We start from the raw sequence: 17858 nt of genomic DNA, 5'->3' as shown, positions 1-17858 counted from the left end.
TTCGCAGAGATCCCTCTCGACCCTGAGCAGCGGAGCACCTAACCTAAGGCTTTTCCTTAGAGTTGTGATGGTGTGTGGGTGTGGGAGGGGGGCGCTCGGGAATACCTTGCCCGCCTTCTACCTCTCTTGGCCAATCTCTCCGGGAACTCCCGGTCCCAGCCGCCGGGAGCCTCCGGGAGGGGAGCGGTGCAACCCGCCCGCGTCATCTGATGCTGTTTCCTGCAGGAGGGAGAAGAGCGGAAAAAAGTGAAACTCCACCCTCCACCTCTGCCTCCCGCCCCCGGGGCCAAAGTACAAAGGGAGGAGGAAGAAGGGAACGGGGTCCGAGCTGTTGGGGCCAAAGGCACTAGCCCGAGAAGAGGTAGCTTCAGCTCAATTGGGGGCTTTTCTCTTCACCTCTTGTGCCTGAAGACTGCAACCGGAGTCCAGGCGCTGACCCTGGCAGGCCCCACCTTACAGTAGGCGGGCGCTGGAGCCAGGTTCCCAGGACTACTTCGGGACTGAAGGACTCTTCTGCCGCTCCAATTCAGTCATGGTGAGGCGCCGGAGGCCAGGGGGCCCCACCCCTCCAGCCTGACCACACTGCCCTCGGTGCCCTCCTTCAGAAGCCCGAGATGCGGGGGGCCGGGAGGCGACACTCCTGGCTCCCCAGAGAGGCGTGGGTCTGGGGCTGAGGGCCAGGGCCCGTATGCCCAAGTTCCGACACTAGGGCCTCTGAAGCCAGCGGGGGTGGAGACCACGGGCACCCGAAGAAAGTCCCCCATACATTCCAACGCTGGCTCCCAGCCATGGAGCCCTTGAAGAACCTCTTCCTCAAGAGCCCGCTGGGGTCATGGAATGGCAATGGCAGTGGGGGCGGCGGGGGTAATGGTGGAGTCCGGCCGGAGGGGTCCCCGAAGGCAGCAGCAGCTTATGCCAACCCTATTTGGACAGCCCTGTTCGACTATGAGCCCAATGGGCAGGACGAGCTGGCCCTGAGGAAGGGCGACCGTGTGGAGGTGCTGTCCCGGGATGCAGCCATCTCGGGAGATGAGGGCTGGTGGGCGGGCCAGGTGGGTGGCCAGGTGGGCATCTTTCCATCCAACTATGTGTCTCGGGGTGGAGGCCCACCCCCTTGTGAGGTGGCCAGCTTCCAGGAGCTGCGACTGGAAGAGGTGATCGGCATCGGTGGCTTTGGCAAGGTCTACCGTGGCAGCTGGCGAGGGGAGCTGGTGGCTGTGAAAGCTGCTCGCCAGGATCCCGATGAGGACATCAGTGTAACCGCTGAGAGTGTTCGACAGGAGGCCCGGCTCTTTGCCATGCTGGCACATCCCAACATCATTGCCCTGAAAGCTGTGTGCCTGGAGGAGCCCAACCTCTGCCTAGTGATGGAGTACGCAGCTGGTGGGCCTCTCAGCCGTGCCCTGGCTGGTCGGCGAGTTCCCCCCCACGTGCTGGTCAACTGGGCTGTGCAGATTGCCCGTGGGATGCACTACCTGCACTGTGAGGCTCTGGTGCCCGTGATCCACCGAGACCTGAAGTCCAACAACAGTGAGTTTCAAGGGGCATGAAATGGGAATGGGGAGGCCAGGGGCATTGCCCAGCCAAGGCCCAGGTGCACACACTTCCTCCTAACTCTTAGCTAAGCCTAGCTGGGGAGATGTGGGAGTCAAGAGCTCCTTCTGAAAAGGAGTATTAGATATAAAGGGATACCCAGAACCTATCAGTGACCCCCAAACGGGAATCCCAGGCACCTGGCAGTTCTGCCTCTGTCCTAGAAGTCTGTGATCCCAGCCTGCAGCTGCAGTTTGGCCAATCTAAAAACAAACAAACAAACAAACAAACAGCTCTCACAGGTGGGCCATCAGCATCCTGCCTAACCGTGGTTGCCACCTCAGGGAAGTCCCCTGGAGGCTGCTACTCCCAGCCTTCCCCTTTCCTGAAATTCATAAACACAGTGTTACTGCTCTCCCCTCCCCTTGGGCAGCTCCTTCAGGCTAGAGATCTCAGAAGGGAAGACCCTCCTCCCTGCTTGGTGATCAAGGCTGGTCCATCCCACTCTTCCTGACTGCAGGGTCACAATCTGATGACTTCGAGCCTTGGTTTCAGCCTCCCTAACAAGCGTGATGAGGCCAGAGCAGCTTGATGGCCTTCGAAAGCCCTGACACAGGATGCCCAACAGGTCCTCAGTCAGTGATGGAGAGTAGATATTTCTGACAGGATGGCTGAGAGGGTATCAGGCAGTAGGCCTGGGAATGCCTAGCAAAGGGAGACTCCATCTCTCGCCATCTGAAACTCCCATTCATAGGTAGGCCAAAGACAAGTTAGTGACAGGTTCAGACGGCTTCCTGAAGTGAGCAGGTTTCAAGCCAGTCCAAAACAGGCAGCATTTAGTGAGGTACTTGGTTGGGTGTCTGGGCAGGGCCTGACCACAGTACAGGCTCAGAGGCCGAATCCAGCAACGTGGGAGCACCAGGACCTGGGTCTCTTGGAGCAGAGGGCACAAGTTGGGGAGCGGTGCTCAGTGAGGTGATGGAGAGGAAAAGCATGGAGATCTTAGAGGGGATCAGCACCGACATGCTGAGCCTCTTGGTCTTGGTGTATTGTAAAGCAGGGGCTGGAGGAAAACAGCAGCAGAACCAGTGATAGTCAAGTTCTTGCCAGAGTTGAGCGCCTCCCAGTCATCCCCAGAGCAGCACGGGTCCCAGCCACTACCTAGGGACCCCACTCCCTGCACTAGCCTGAGGGGGATTCCCCAAAGGCCCAGGGGGTGGGGGCTCCTGTCTTCTGTTTTTCCTCCGTTCTCTTTCCAGAAAAAAATGGAACAATAGTCCAGGCCCCTGCTCCCCGCCCTTCACACCGCTTCCTGTGTTTCCTGCTGCCCCTGGGCTGGCTTCCTGCCCCAGCTCCAGCCCCTGTTCCCTCCCTGGCCCAGCTGCCTGCAGGGGAGGAAAAGCTGGGGGTGGAGGGGTTTCAGGAGAGGAAGGAGCCAGGGATTGCCCCCCCCAGCCCTGGCCCTAGTTCCCCTGCTTCCCTCCCAGAGTCTGGGTGGTGGTGAAGGGCAGGCAAGATGCCCTCAGCCTTTGGCATCCAACTTCACAGACCCGGGCCTAGGCCCGAGTTGCTGTCTGTGGGATTGGGGTGGGGGGAGTCCCTGGGCTTGGGGGGGGCTCAGGCAATAAACAATGGCATGATTTTCCTGGACAATGGGGGCCTTGTGAGAAAGCCTGGCTGGGAGAGAAGGGGGAATTCTCTAAGCCCACGAGTCACAGGACTGACCAGCCAGCCCGGCCTGGACCTGACCTCCCCCAATTCGCCCCCAAAGAACACCCCCCCCAAGTTAGTGCAAGCCTCCTAGAAAGGAGAAGTAGGGACCATGAGAGGGAAGAGGAAGAGGTGTGAGCTGGGCAGGCTACTCCCTAGCCTGACAGAGGCTAGGAGGGGGTGGGGGACAGTAAGGAGTGACCGTGAAGATTGCCCCAGCCAGGGCTCTCTAGCCCGCACTGGGTGGCCGCTGACCTCCCATGCCCAAGGTCTCATTCAGACATCAGAACAGTAACTTAGGTTGTGAGAAATTCAGGACCCTCCAGGGTGCAAAACAACCTGGAGGGAAAGCTGGGGATGCAGAAAGAGATGCTTGGCAAATACCAGAGTAGAGAGTTGGGAGGTCGCAGCGTGGCCACAGATCCTGAGACTGGGTGAGCTACTGCCTCTTTCTGAAATTCAGATTCCCTAGCAAAAGGAGGGAGCTTGGCTCCCCTGCCTGAGAAGATAAATGGCACCCAAAGTGCTTTACCCGTCTGTGGGCCCCCACAGGTGGCCAGAGAGCAGGTTAAAGGCAGTGGGAGCGCCTCAGTGGAGGGCTGGGTCCTGGCTCCAGAGAGAGCTGTGCTCTGCATCCTGCCCAGTCTGTTACAGTTTCTCCTGAGGGGAGGCCCAGCAACGGTCCCCACGGCTTCTGCAGCCTGGCCGGGGCTGGAGGCTGGAAGTTAGGATTAAGGGTGGAGAGGAGGGAGGGGACTCTGACAGAAGTGAGCACTGAATCTCTAAGGCAAATGACAGCGCAAGCAGCCTGCCTCTGTCTGTCTCCAGGTTAAAGAAGGCTTTTAAGTGTCTAAACTGGCCTAAGACTCCTTGACAACCTTGTGAGATAGGTTAGTGTCATTCTGTGCTTTATCTGTGCCAGACTCGATCTCAGAGCAGAAGAGGAGCAGGTGGATTTCAAGACTATCCTCTGAATTAGGAGAAATTGAGAGAAAGTCTGCCGGGCGTGGGGGCCGAATAAACACAGTACTAGGTAGAGCATGTCACTGCCGTCTCACCTAGCGTTCCAAGTTTAAAAGATGCAATCCAGGAGTGGGGCTGGCACCTGGAAGAGATGGAGGCAGCCTGCGGGTGGTAAGGAGAGTCTGAGCTCTGAAGAGCACCAGCATCAAGCAGCTGAGAATGGGAGAGAGGCTGCAGGGAAACAGTCGAGCAGCAAAGGCCCTGGGAATGGAGGATTTGGGAGGGGCTTAGCAGTACCAAATCACCCATGAAGCTGCAGGGCTTGGCCAGCGGTGGAAACAGGGGTTCTGGATTCAGGCTTTCAAAGAATACCTGGTCTGACACCTCTCTGAGAAGCCCGCTCTGACTCACCTGGCCAATAGGTGCCCTTCCCCTCGCCCTCACACTCAGTACCTGTCATACCGCCATTGTAGCCCTGACATCTTGTGCAGGAGAGCTGGAGGCTGTGCCCGACACTTGTTTAAAGCAGATGACACTGCTCACTATGACGGGCCCTTCAGGCCCTGGAGAGTGTGACTCTGTCCTGCTGCTCTGAAACCGCTCACTTGAGCTCGCTTTTTTCATTGTTGTTGTGTGTGGGTTTTCTGGCTTGGTTTGGTTTGGTTTGGTTTGGTTTTTGAGACAGGGATTCTCTGGGTAGCTCTGGCTGTCCTGGAACCCACTTTGTAGACCAGGCTGGCCACGAACTCACAGAGATCCACCTACCTCTGCCTCCCTGAGTACTGGGATTAAAGGTGTGCGACGCCACTGCTGCTTGAGCTGTTTTTATCCTGGCAAAAGATTTCTAAGTTGCTGACTCTCCTCCTCACTCTGAGAGTGGTGGTCACACTCGGATTAAAACCAAACAGCCCTGCTAAGTCTGACCAAGAACCATCACTGTCCATCCATCCCCGCCTTCCCTTCATACCCAGCTCCCTCTGTAGGTACCCTTTGCGGTCTTCTGCTGTGAGGGGCTGTGATTGTCACAGTGCTGTGGGCTCCAGGACCTGCAGGCCTTCGCTTACTGAGCGCTTCCCTCCTGTTCCCCAGCCTAGCTTCCAGTTCACACTCCTGCTTTAGCAAAGTGGCAAGACACAGGTTTCTTTCTGTTTTTGTTTTTCTGACACAGGGTTTCTCTGTGTAACAGCCTTGGCTGGCTGTCCTGGAGTGCATATATCCGCCTGCCTCTGCTTCCTGAGTGCTGGGATTAAAGGCTTGTGCCATGTTGCCTGGCTCGATTTTTGTTGAAAGAAGAGCCACCAACACTGAGAACCGACCACATTAGTTTTTATTCCATTCGGTGCTGGAAAAAGCTAGAGCATTAGCTTTGGAGCCATAGGCTGAATGGAATCTCAATTTGCTATGACCTTGATCAAGACATTTCCCTACCTGTAAAATGGGAATAATTCCTACCTGATTGTTTAATTTGGTTTAGTTTGGCTTGTTTATTTTAGTTAGAACTAAGTATAAAAATTTGGCCTCTAGCATTCTGAGGAGAAGATGCAGCTTAGAAACCCCTTGCCAGCAAATGTGTTGTTACGCTTCAGTCTCACCCAGCTGTGAGCTTCTCAAGGCAAGATCCTCATGAGCCCCCCTGTGCACTCTGTACCTAGCCAGCACGCCTCTCAGATGTGTGCCACGCTCTTCCCAGCCCCATTACCCCTCTCTCATATATCCACAACCCTGCTCTGCTTCTTCCCCAGTTCTGCTGCTGCAGCCCATCGAGGGTGACGACATGGAGCAAAAGACCCTAAAGATCACTGACTTTGGCCTCGCCAGAGAGTGGCACAAAACCACACAAATGAGTGCCGCAGGGACCTATGCTTGGATGGCCCCCGAGGTTATCAAGGCCTCCACCTTCTCAAAGGGCAGCGATGTCTGGAGGTACAGCCGGAGGGTTGGGACTGGACGGTCTGGGGTCAGAGGGCAGAGGGTGAGAAGGGGTGCTTAAGACTAGGGGTGGCCAGACAAGCTGAAGTCGGAAGAACCCCAAACCATTTAATTACTCCCTGCTTTGGAGTGAAGAGAACACACAAATCCCTTGTCTCCCCACAGCTTTGGGGTGCTGCTGTGGGAACTGCTGACTGGGGAAGTGCCCTACCGTGGTATAGACTGTCTCGCTGTAGCCTATGGTGTGGCTGTCAACAAGTTAACACTGCCCATCCCATCGACCTGCCCCGAGCCCTTCGCACAACTCATGGCCGGTAAGAGGACGGGCTGGGCAGGTGAGGGGAAACTCCCTAGCCCCAGACACATATACACGCAGACTCTCTTATTCTGCCCCATTAGACTGCTGGGCACAGGACCCCCACCGCAGGCCGGACTTCGCCTCCATCCTGCAGCAGCTGGAGGCACTAGAGGCGCAGGTCCTACGGGAGATGCCGCGGGACTCCTTCCATTCCATGCAGGAGGGCTGGAAACGCGAGATCCAAGGCCTCTTTGACGAACTGCGGGCCAAGGAAAAGGTGGGAAGACTCGGGGACACAAGGTGGGGCAGAGGATGAGGTGGGAAGTCTGGGTCTATGATTGACTGACCCCGCCCCCTTCACTGTCCGGAGCACAGGAACTACTGAGCCGCGAGGAGGAGCTGACGCGTGCCGCGCGCGAGCAACGGTCCCAGGCGGAGCAGCTGCGGCGGCGCGAGCACCTGCTGGCCCAGTGGGAGTTGGAGGTGTTTGAGCGCGAGCTGACGCTGCTGCTGCAGCAGGTGGACCGAGAGCGGCCGCACGTGCGCCGCCGCCGCGGCACCTTCAAGCGGAGCAAGCTGCGGGCGCGCGACGGCGGGGAGCGCATCAGCATGCCCCTGGGTAAGGGGCGGGGCTCCGGCACACCTCGCTGCCATTGGCTGTGCATGGCAGGGGGTGCGGTCAGGCTTGTCGCTGGCCGCTTTGGGATTGGTTTGGGGTATTACTGTCCTGACCAGCTGAAGGCTAGACTAGGGAGGGGTTTATTTTTGGGTTTGGTTGGTTTTTTTCTCCTGCGGGCGGGTACTGACGGGAATATTTGCATGTCCAGCTGCTAGTGGCTGCGAGGGGTGCTCCGGAAAGTTGTAAGAGAGACTAGAGACTAGAGGGTGGGGCTGGCCTACCTGCCCCGTAAACTTTTACTTATCTATTACCTGTTAGTCCTGGTGATGGGGGTCAACCACTCAACTCTCTTTATTGAAGGCCTCGAGGCAGGAATGCAGTCAAGCACACAGCCACTGTTGCCACTGCCAGAGAGGCCCGGAGCTTCCCAAGGGCCCCTGAGATTTTGAGCGCTTCCTCTTCACAAACCTGCACCTGCCCTCTCTTTTTCCAAATCCCAGATTTCAAACACCGCATCACTGTGCAGGCCTCTCCAGGCCTTGACCGGAGGAGAAATGTCTTCGAGGTTGGGGCTGGGGACTCGCCCACTTTCCCTCGGTTCCGAGCCATCCAGTGTAAGAAACTTGTTCCGCCCTGCCTTCCCTACACCCCATAAAACTCCCGGTCTGGAGGTGAATCTGCCTTTCCTCACCATACCCTGTTCCTCTGCTTCCAGGCTTCCCTCCTCTTGTCTAGACTTTTACTTAAGTTCTCTGCACACCCCTCCCCAATACTTCTCTTCCCCCGCCAAGTAATTATATAATATTATAATTTGGGGGTTTGGTTTTGTTTTTGAGACAGAGCCTTGACTTTGATTCACCCGAGTACCAAGAAAAGGGTTATGCTAACACACTCGATTTTTTTTGAGACAGGGTTTCTTTGTGTAACTAACAGCCTTGGCTGTCCCAGAATTTGCTATGTAGACCAAGCTGGCCTTGAACGCTTACTTAGAGATCTTCCTGCCTCTGTCTTCCACTGCTGCCCTGCGCTTCATATAGTCTTTATTTTCCTGAATGCTTTGCAAATATTAACTCAGTAATTCTAGTGTGATTGCTAAGTGTAAATGAGAAAATTGAAATGAGTAATTTGCCACATGGCCAATAAGTGGCAGAGCAAATATTCAAACTCGAGCAGTTGAAGGGGATTGGCTCACTGCTGACCCAGGGCCTAGTCCCACCTACCCCACCAAAGCCCAGAGGACATGGATGGACTCAGACCCCATGGTGTTTGTTCCCTTACAGTGGAGCCTGCAGAGTCAGGCCAAACTTGGGGTCGCCAGTCCCCTAGACGTTTAGAAGATTCAAGCAATGGAGAGAGGCGTGCTTGCTGGGCCTGGGGTCCCAGTTCCCCCAAGCCTGGGGAGGCCCAGAATGGGAGGTGAGTGTCTGAGTGTCCCCCAGCCCTGCTGGCTGTTAGACTCTTCTTCAGTCCCGAGACTCACAAAGCATGCCTTCATTGCCTCTCCCTCCAGAAGAAGGTCCCGCATGGATGAAGCCACGTGGTACCCTGACTCCGAGGACTCATCCCCACTAGGATCTCCTTCTGCTCCCCCAACACTCAACGGTGAGCAACTTTGTTTCCCCTAGTGGATCTTTTGTTTTGTTTTGTTTTTCAAGACAGAGTTTCTCTGTAGCTTTGGAGCTTATACTGGAACTAGCTCTTGTAGACCAGGGTGGCCTCGAACTCACAGAGATTCACCTGCCTCTGCCTCCTGAGTGCTAGGATTAAAGGCGTGTGCCACCACCACCCGGCTCCCCAACAGATCTTGCTTAATCTTTCTGTGGGCCTTGGGTAGACTTTGAGAAGCCAGCAGGCAGAAATGGAATCCTGCCTTGAAAGCTCTCACTCAAGACTAGGAAGCTAAAGCTGAAGCTGCACAGAGCCAGACCTAGAGCCCAGGTCACCTGTTCTGGTCTCCAGACCCACAAGAGTAGACTTAGCCGAGGCCTTGGGGCTTCTAGAGACTAGCCCTCCTGCTTAGGACTTTAGCAGCCCTGCACAGCACTGGAACCTCAACAGCTTCCAGGAAGGATAAGAAACAGGGAATGGTTTCTTCCATTTGGTACCCAGAAGAGGTGGAGCCACGCTAATGGCTTCCACAGTGCTTTTCAGAGTGGAGAGCCCATGGATGAAGAGGAGGATAGTAAGACAAGGCAAGGAGAGATCTGGGACCCCATCTACATCTAGGGAAGTTCAGGACTTCTGTTGTCTGTGACGATGATGGCCTCACTGTGAGGGGAATGACATGTCTAACCCTGTGGGTGAGGAGAACATTATTCTCCCCATTTTAAATACAAGGAAGTTGAGGCTCCAAGAGGGACGTAAGCCACCTCAAATCCCCAGCTGAGGATGCTAACCGTGGGAAGCTGTGGCTTCCAAATTCTCAGCTGGCTTCCTGGGACACTTTCCTTCTATACATACTGCTTAGGAAGCTAACTGGGGCTTCAACACCAGAGGGAAGAGGGCTCAGCTCAAAACTGCCCAGACTCCACAGAGCCAAGAAAGTTGTGGTTGTCTGTGGGACCCTATGCCAACCTAGGGACCATCACAGGGATCCCAGCCATACCTGCTGCATGCAGCAGAATATAGACCTTAGACCTTATTTTAATGGCTCTGAGACTAGAGCCCTGTTCACCAAATTGTGCCCGTTAGCTGTGCCCTTCCCATTTAACACCCACACACATAGCCATCACCTCCTTCTACTGTGTCTGTAAAATAACAGCAAATATTCATCAGCTTTCTCCTCTCTGCTAAGTAGATGCTGGCTCCCTTTTACAGAGGAGAAAACTGAGGCACAGAAATTGGTTTGTCGTGCAGCCCTGGCAGAAGAGGGATTTGAACGCGGGTTGATCAGGCTCTGGAGTCTGGCTTTTGAGCTCCCCTCTGCTAGTTTTTTGGGGGGTTTTTGTTGTTGTTGTTGTTTGTTTTTTGTGATTTTCCGAGGTTTCTCTGTGTAGCCTTGGCTGTCTTGCAACTCTCTTCGTAGACCAGGCTGGCTTTGAACTCAGAGATCTGCCTTCCTCTGCTTCCTTAGTGCTGAGATTAAAGGTGTGTGCTACTTTGCCTGGTTGTACACTGTATGTATGCATTGCCTGTGAACACCAGAAGAGGAAAAAGGGCATCGAATCCCCTGAAACTAAAGTTATAGATAGCTGTGAGCCCCATATGGGTGCTAGGAACTGAACCCAGGTTCTCTGGAAGAGCAGCTGGTCGTCCTGAGCCCTGAGCCATCTCTCCAGCCCCTCATTTCGCTCTAGGAACTGAACCCAGGTTCTCTGGAAGAGCAGCTGGTCGTCCTGGGCCCTGAGCCGTCTCTCCAGCCCCTCATTTCGCTCTAGGAACTGAACCCAGGTTCTCTGGAAGAGCAGCTGGTCGTCCTGAGCCCTGAGCCGTCTCTCCAGCCCCTCATTTCGCTCTAGGAACTGAACCCAGGTTCTCTGGAAGAGCAGCTGGTCGTCCTGGGCCCTGAGCTGTCTCTCCAGCCCCTCATTTCGCTCTAGGAACTGAACCCAGGTTCTCTGGAAGAGCAGCTGGTCGTCCTGAGCCCTGAGCCATCTCTCCAGCCCCTCATTTCGCTCTAGGAACTGAACCCAGGTTCTCTGGAAGAGCAGCTGGTCGTCCTGAGCCCTGAGCCGTCTCTCCAGCCCCTCATTTCGCTCTAGGAACTGAACCCAGGTTCTCTGGAAGAGCAGCTGGTCATCCTGGGCCCTGAGCCGTCTCTCCAGCCCCTCATTTCGCTCTAGGAACTGAACCCAGGTTCTCTGGAAGAGCAGCTGGTCGTCCTGAGCCCTGAGCCATCTCTCCAGCCCCTCATTTCGCTCTAGGAACTGAACCCAGGTTCTCTGGAAGAGCAGCTGGTCGTCCTGAGCCCTGAGCCATCTCTCCAGCCCCTCATTTCGCTCTAGGAACTGAACCCAGGTTCTCTGGAAGAGCAGCTGGTCGTCCTGAGCCCTGAGCCGTCTCTCCAGCCCCTCATTTCGCTCTAGGAACTGAACCCAGGTTCTCTGGAAGAGCAGCTGGTCGTCCTGGGCCCTGAGCCGTCTCTCCAGCCCCTCATTTCGCTCTAGGAAATGAACCCAGGTTCTCTGGAAGAGCAGCTGTTCGTCCTGAGCCCTGAGCCGTCTCTCCAGCCCCTCATTTCGCTCTAGGAACTGAACCCAGGTTCTCTGGAAGAGCAGCTGGTCGTCCTGAGCCCTGAGCCGTCTCTCCAGCCCCTCATTTCGCTCTAGGAACTGAACCCAGGTTCTCTGGAAGAGCAGCTGGTCGTCCTGAGCCCTGAGCCGTCTCTCCAGCCCCTCATTTCGCTCTAGGAACTGAACCCAGGTTCTCTGGAAGAGCAGCTGGTCGTCCTGAGCCCTGAGCCGTCTCTCCAGCCCCTCATTTCGCTCTAGGAACTGAACCCAGGTTCTCTGGAAGAGCAGCTGGTCGTCCTGGGCCCTGAGCCGTCTCTCCAGCCCCTCATTTCGCTCTAGGAACTGAACCCAGGTTCTCTGGAAGAGCAGCTGGTCGTCCTGAGCCCTGAGCCGTCTCTCCAGCCCCTCATTTCGCTCTAGGAACTGAACCCAGGTTCTCTGGAAGAGCAGCTGGTCGTCCTGGGCCCTGAGCCGTCTCTCCAGCCCCTCATTTCGCTCTAGGAACTGAACCCAGGTTCTCTGGAAGAGCAGCTGGTCGTCCTGGGCCCTGAGCCGTCTCTCCAGCCCCTCATTTCGCTCTAGGAACTGAACCCAGGTTCTCTGGAAGAGCAGCTGGTCGTCCTGGGCCCTGAGCCGTCTCTCCAGCCCCTCATTTCGCTCTAGGAACTGAACCCAGGTTCTCTGGAAGAGCAGCTGGTCGTCCTGGGCCCTGAGCCGTCTCTCCAGCCCCTCATTTCGCTCTAGGAACTGAACCCAGGTTCTCTGGAAGAGCAGCTGGTCGTCCTGGGCCCTGAGCCGTCTCTCCAGCCCCTCATTTCGCTCTAGGAACTGAACCCAGGTTCTCTGGAAGAGCAGCTGGTCGTCCTGGGCCCTGAGCCGTCTCTCCAGCCCCTCATTTCGCTCTAGGAACTGAACCCAGGTTCTCTGGAAGAGCAGCTGGTCGTCCTGAGCCCTGAGCCGTCTCTCCAGCCCCTCATTTCGCTCTAGGAACTGAACCCAGGTTCTCTGGAAGAGCAGCTGGTCGTCCTGGGCCCTGAGCCGTCTCTCCAGCCCCTCATTTCGCTCTAGGAACTGAACCCAGGTTCTCTGGAAGAGCAGCTGGTCGTCCTGGGCCCTGAGCCGTCTCTCCAGCCCCTCATTTCGCTCTAGGAACTGAACCCAGGTTCTCTGGAAGAGCAGCTGGTCGTCCTGGGCCCTGAGCCGTCTCTCCAGCCCCTCATTTCGCTCTAGGAACTGAACCCAGGTTCTCTGGAAGAGCAGCTGGTCGTCCTGGGCCCTGAGCCGTCTCTCCAGCCCCTCATTTCGCTCTAGGAACTGAACCCAGGTTCTCTGGAAGAGCAGCTGGTCGTCCTGGGCCCTGAGCCGTCTCTCCAGCCCCTCTTTTCGCTCTAGCTGTGGCAGCCTACAGTTAGCTGTTGTTTGAGGGTTGAACTGAAAACAGGAAAACTAGAGGGATTAAATTTGTTTATTCTAGAATGTACCAGGCCAGAGGACCAAAGGAGAATTCGAAGGCCTCTGAACCCAGGTGTAGGTCAGGTCAGTCCTTATCCATGCTGCCAGGCCCTTTGGCCATGGCTTCCCTGAGTTCCCAGAGGAAAAGACACAAGACTTAGATCCCACACCTCTCCCGCTGGTCGCTCTTTGTGAGAGGACTCTACCACCCCAGCCTAATGGCTGACAGCCCAAGCCTGGACTCCTGCGTCCATCTGGGTGTATGAGAAAAGTATATGCTACAAGAGCTAGTTCCGGGACAGGCACCAAAGCTACAGAGAAACCCTGTCTTGAAAAACCAAAAAAGAAAAGTATATGACCTTGACCTTCCAAACACTCACATCGAGAAGCTCGCTGAGAATTAAGGAATGGGGTCTCATAGAGAGTCCACACTCAGGACATCTCATGCATAGACCACTAGCAGGGCTCCCTACATGGAGGTCCTGGCCCTTAGGAACCAGATCACAATGATAGCTCTTTGATAGCCAGCAGGCAGCCTACAGTGACAGAAAACTGCCTAAAAGGTATTGCCAGGAGCCACTCACCAGCCCAAAACCCCTTGGAAGCAACTTTGCCATCGTCTCCAGGTCAAGTGTATCATGCTGTCTTCTCCTAAATAGCAGAGTTACTAACTCTGACATTCAGGAGCTTAGAGGCAAATTTAAATCCTATGCAAGTTACTTTGGATTAGTTGCTTAACTCTGGGGACCTGTGTTTCTCAGAGCCGACGTCAGGAACTTCCACTCACCCTGCTGGGTCCCAGTCTCTACTCTCACTTCTCTTTTTTCATTTTTCTCTTGCTTATTTTAATACTTTTAGATTCTTTTTTTAAAAAATATTTATTTATTATGTATACAATATTCTGTCTGTGTGTATGCCTACAGGCCAGAAGAGGGCACCAGACCCCATTACAGATGGTTGTGAGCCACCATGTGGTTGCTGGGAATTGAACTCAGGACCTTTGGAAGAGCAGGCAATGCTCTTAACCTCTGAGCCATCTCTCCAGCCCTTAGATTCTTTTTTACCTTTTTGTTTTGCTTTTTTGTTTTGGTTTTCAAGACAGGATTGAAAATCCTGTAGCTTTGGAGCCTGTCCTGGAACTAGCTCTTGTAGACCAGGCTGGCCTCAAACTCACAGAGATCCGCCTGTCTCTGCCTCGCAAATGCTAGGATTAAAGGCGTGCGCCAGCACTGCCGCTGCCACCACCCAACTCTTTTTTACATTTCTTTTACTGTTTTCTTCCCAGGGATCCATTGCCCTCTACTGGCCTCTGCAAGCACCAGGCAGGTGCAGTAGTGCACAGACGTACGTGCAGCCAAAATACTCATACAAATAAAGTATTTTTTAAAAAGAAGTTCCCTGGGCCAAGAGAACTCCAAGCTAAATCCTGTTCACAGCAGAAGTTCTCATTTCCTAGCCTATATTTCTTTCTCTAGCCAACCCATATCTCTAGTCTGTTCAGCTGCTGGTCTGGCACAAAGAGGGAAGGACAAGGGATTAGAGCAGGGAGGGCTTTGATGATGTCTTTGAGGACAGCTGGCTAGGAGAGAGAGCGCCTAAGATCAGGAGGGGTCCCTTGCAGGAAGTCACAGCTACTCTGAGGAATGGGCTGTTCTGCTTGGAAGACAGCTTCTGTATCAGCTGCTTCCAGTTTTTGCCCCAGACCCTTTCCCTTTGGCAGAGTGTAATGTGTGTGATGGGGAGGTTCCAGGTTCTGCTCTACACACAAAACTTGGTTCTTGTTCCAAGGCCACTGAGGGATCCCCAGGATGCTCACCCAGCAGATGTACTCCCCTCGATCTGACCTGTGTCACTGCTGCCCACAGGTAACCCTCCACGGCCTAGCCCAGAGCCAGAGGAAGCGCGGCGGCCTGGACCCACAGAGCGGGGCAATAGCTCCGGGACTCCCAAGCTGATCCAACGCGCACTGCTGCGGGGCACTGCTCTGCTGGCCTCTCTGGGTCTCGGCCGCGACCTGCAGCCTCCAGGAGGCCTGAGCCGTGAACGTGGGGAGCCCCCACCAGCACCGCCCCCTGCACAGATACCCTCACCCTGCCCAGCCGAGCCGCCCTCCACCCCGCTCATCCGTCTGTCACCCACAACACCTGATGCCCGTGGCCCACCCACCCCTGTACCCTTATTGCTGGACCTAGGTGTTCCCTCTGGCCAGCCATCAGCCAAGAGCCCTCGGCGGGAAGAGACACGTGGTGAGTGTCCCTAAGACTGAACCATCTGAGAAGCGGGGAGTGACTAGGGAACCCAAAACCAGACCCTTAGGCCCTGGGCCTACTGACAGAGTTCTAGGTTCAGCTGTGAAGAAACGGGACCCTCCTAATGGTGACAGACTCCTGTTGATTAGTTGGGCCAAGTACTATAACCGTTCTGTAGAGAGGTTATTACATTAAATTAGAATCAAGCATTTTTTTCAATTAATTTACTTTTATTTTATGTGCATTGATTGGCTGGTGTCATGTCTGTGTGAGGGTTCTTGATCCCCTGGAACTGGAGTCAGACAGTTGTCAGCTGCCATGTGGGTGCTGGGAATTGAACCTAAATGCTGGAAGAACAGCCAGTGCTCCTAACCTCTAAGCCATCTCTCCAGCCTCATATCAAACATTCTTACCCAGTTTTTAGATGAATTATTTTTGTTCGATTGTTTGAAGCAGGGTCTACCTATGTAGCCCAGGCTGGCCTCAACTCCCAGCCCTCCTGTCTCAGCATCCCAAGTTCTGCGGGGACAGATGTACACCACATGCTAGGCTGGCTGAGGAAACCCATTGATTTTTACATTTATTCATTGTGGGATACACATGCCAAAGTGCAAATATGGATGGCAGCTTTCAGGAACCGGTTCTCCTTCCTCCACCTGGGTTCCAGAGTTTGAACCCAGGTCGTTAGTCTTGGAGGCAGGCACCGTTAACCAAGCTGTCTGACCAGCTTAGATGAGGAAATGTTCGGGAATACAGAGATGTAGCTGTAAAAGCTCAGGGCTCCCACAGCTAGTAAGTCGCCCAGCCCAGAGGGGTCTAGGACAGCCTGGTTCTGAAACACTGTACTGAACAGACACATCATGGAACATGAAGAGCCTTATAGCTCTAGAAGCTCAGGCCAGAGCAGGGCAGTGCCTTCAGGGGAAACCTAGGAATTAGTAGATGTCTAACCACGTACGCCTTCAAAACTCCACAGGAAGAACTGTCTCACCCCCACCAGGAATATCACGCTCGGCTCCTGGTACCCCTGGAACCCCTCGATCACCACCCTTGGGCCTCATCAGCCGACCTCGGCCCTCACCACTCCGTAGCCGTATTGACCCATGGAGCTTTGTATCAGCTGGGCCACGGCCTTCACCCCTGCCCTCTCCACAGCCTGTGCCCCGACGGGCACCTTGGACCTTATTCCCAGACTCAGATCCCTTCTGGGACTCCCCACCTGCCAACCCCTTCCGGGGAGGCTCCCAGGACTGCAGGACGCAGACCAAAGACATAGGTGCTCAGGCCCCATGGGCACCAGAAGCAGGACCTTGAGTGGGCCAGGCCACACCCCCATGCTCCAGCTGCCTTAAAGGAGGCATAGCATACACTGGAAGAGGAGCAGGGCAGGTCTCTGTGGCTGCCTTGGTTTCTCCCAGGGACCCTGACCCCTTGTGGGGGTCAGGAACACTACACTGCACAGAAAGCCTTCACACTGGATGGGGGGCTACACCCCACATGCCTACAACCTGACTTACCTGCCCCACTGGGGCCTGACACTGTACCTAACTGGTTGGGAGGACCAGAGCCTGTCTCAGGGAATTGCCCCCAGGAGTGGTGCAGGGAGGAGAGGGAGGTACAGGGGAGAGGGGCCGACCTCAGGTGTCACCAGCACTTTTGACCAAGTCCTGTTACTGTGGCCCCTGTCCCCAAGGCCTAGTTCCTGGACCCCCTACCCTGGAGGTTGTAAGAGCCGGGGCTCTCTGGGTGCCTCTCTGCTGCCCCAGCCAAGGTTGGGACCTTGGTCTGGGGAGCCAATGAAGCCAAATAAACTCGTAAGCTGTATCCCCAAATGCAGTCTGTCACCCTTCTTGAAGGTAATCCAGCATCCTTTCCTTCATGCCCCTAAAGCAATGGGCAGATAAACTGCCTGAGACCAATCTAGAATGCCTTGTACCGCACGCCTCTCCTAGGGCCAAGCCCACCATCCTGGTAACCAGTAAGGGTTCATCTCAGCTCCCTAACTTTACACATGCTGATCTCATCTCTTCTCCCACCATGGCCAGGCTTCATCCAGCCACAGTTCTACCTGAGCCATTTCTACCATTCAGGTGAGGGTTTGTCCTGCTCCCTGCTGCTGGCTGGTCCCTGCCTGTCTCCTGGGCCCAACTACAATATCATCACCTCTAGGACAATGCCCAGGTCACACTTTCCCCAGCCAAGGTAGATTCATGCCCGTAGCCCTCTGGGAAACATTTTGATGGTATGTCCTAGGTTTGCCTCTAGTCCATGGCCTGGATGCAGACAGAATAAATGTGCCCACGGAGTATCATGGTGACCTGCCTTGGCATTTTTGACACTACTTTGAGGTTCTGTCTCACCCACTTCCACCAGGGTCCCTCTATGGTCTATGAATGAACCTCCCATTCCCTAGGCCAGGGCCCCTCTATGGTTTATGAGTGAACCTCCCCATTACACATGGCAGCCATTCCTGGTCTGCAGTCTGGCCAGGCAAGGAGATCCTCGCAAGAGCTGGGACAGGAAGTTTGGCAGCATCACCTGTCCAGAGGGCTCCTACCTCGTTTTCTCCCCAACTATTTCCATCTAAATCTCACAACTCTTTTCTGCCCTCTGCCTAGGCCACCTCTGTTCCACCCAGAATGCCATAGAATCGTCTTTCCCCATCCACTGTCCTCAAAGACCTCTATCCTCAAATCTTTCCTTGTGGTTAGTCTCTTGATTGCTATGACTGACTTTTTTGTTACTTTATTTTTTTTATTTAATTTTATTAATTTTGAGACAGGCTTACGCTGTAGCCCTGTCTTGGAACTCACTATGTAGATCAGGTTGGCCTCAAACTCAAAGAGATCTGCCCTTCTGCCTCCCAAATGCAGGGTTTGAAGGTGTGTGCCACACTCGGCCCTGTATGCTTATATATATGGTTGTTTTGCCTG

At 54.8% G+C, this 17858-nt stretch overlaps 1 protein-coding gene across 2 annotated transcripts; it reads left to right on the top strand.

Moving 5' to 3' along the window:
* The first annotated feature begins 289 nt into the window (after positions 1-289).
* On the top strand, positions 290-16757 carry Map3k11 (mitogen-activated protein kinase kinase kinase 11). 2 transcript variants are annotated; one of them, XM_041661263.1, is made up of 10 exons: positions 290-1530; positions 5949-6129; positions 6301-6449; positions 6535-6710; positions 6809-7052; positions 7553-7666; positions 8333-8468; positions 8566-8654; positions 14542-14922; positions 15902-16757. In XM_041661263.1, the coding sequence occupies exons 1-10, from the start codon at positions 789-791 to the stop codon at positions 16237-16239; spliced, it is 2550 nt and encodes an 849-aa protein (XP_041517197.1). In that variant the 5' UTR covers positions 290-788; the 3' UTR covers positions 16240-16757. The 2 variants fall into 2 exon arrangements, with proteins under 2 accessions (XP_041517197.1, XP_041517196.1); XM_041661262.1 differs by having other exon boundaries at positions 291-1530; positions 8563-8654.
* The last annotated feature ends 1101 nt before the right edge of the window (positions 16758-17858 follow it).

Source organism: Microtus oregoni, unplaced genomic scaffold (genome assembly GCF_018167655.1).
Source record: "Microtus oregoni isolate MIOR12 unplaced genomic scaffold, Mior012 000012F_ref0000307, whole genome shotgun sequence".
NCBI lineage: Eukaryota > Metazoa > Chordata > Mammalia > Rodentia > Cricetidae > Microtus > Microtus oregoni.
The sequence above is the reverse complement of the archived record's forward strand: the minus strand, read 5'-3'. Positions and strand labels throughout refer to the sequence as shown.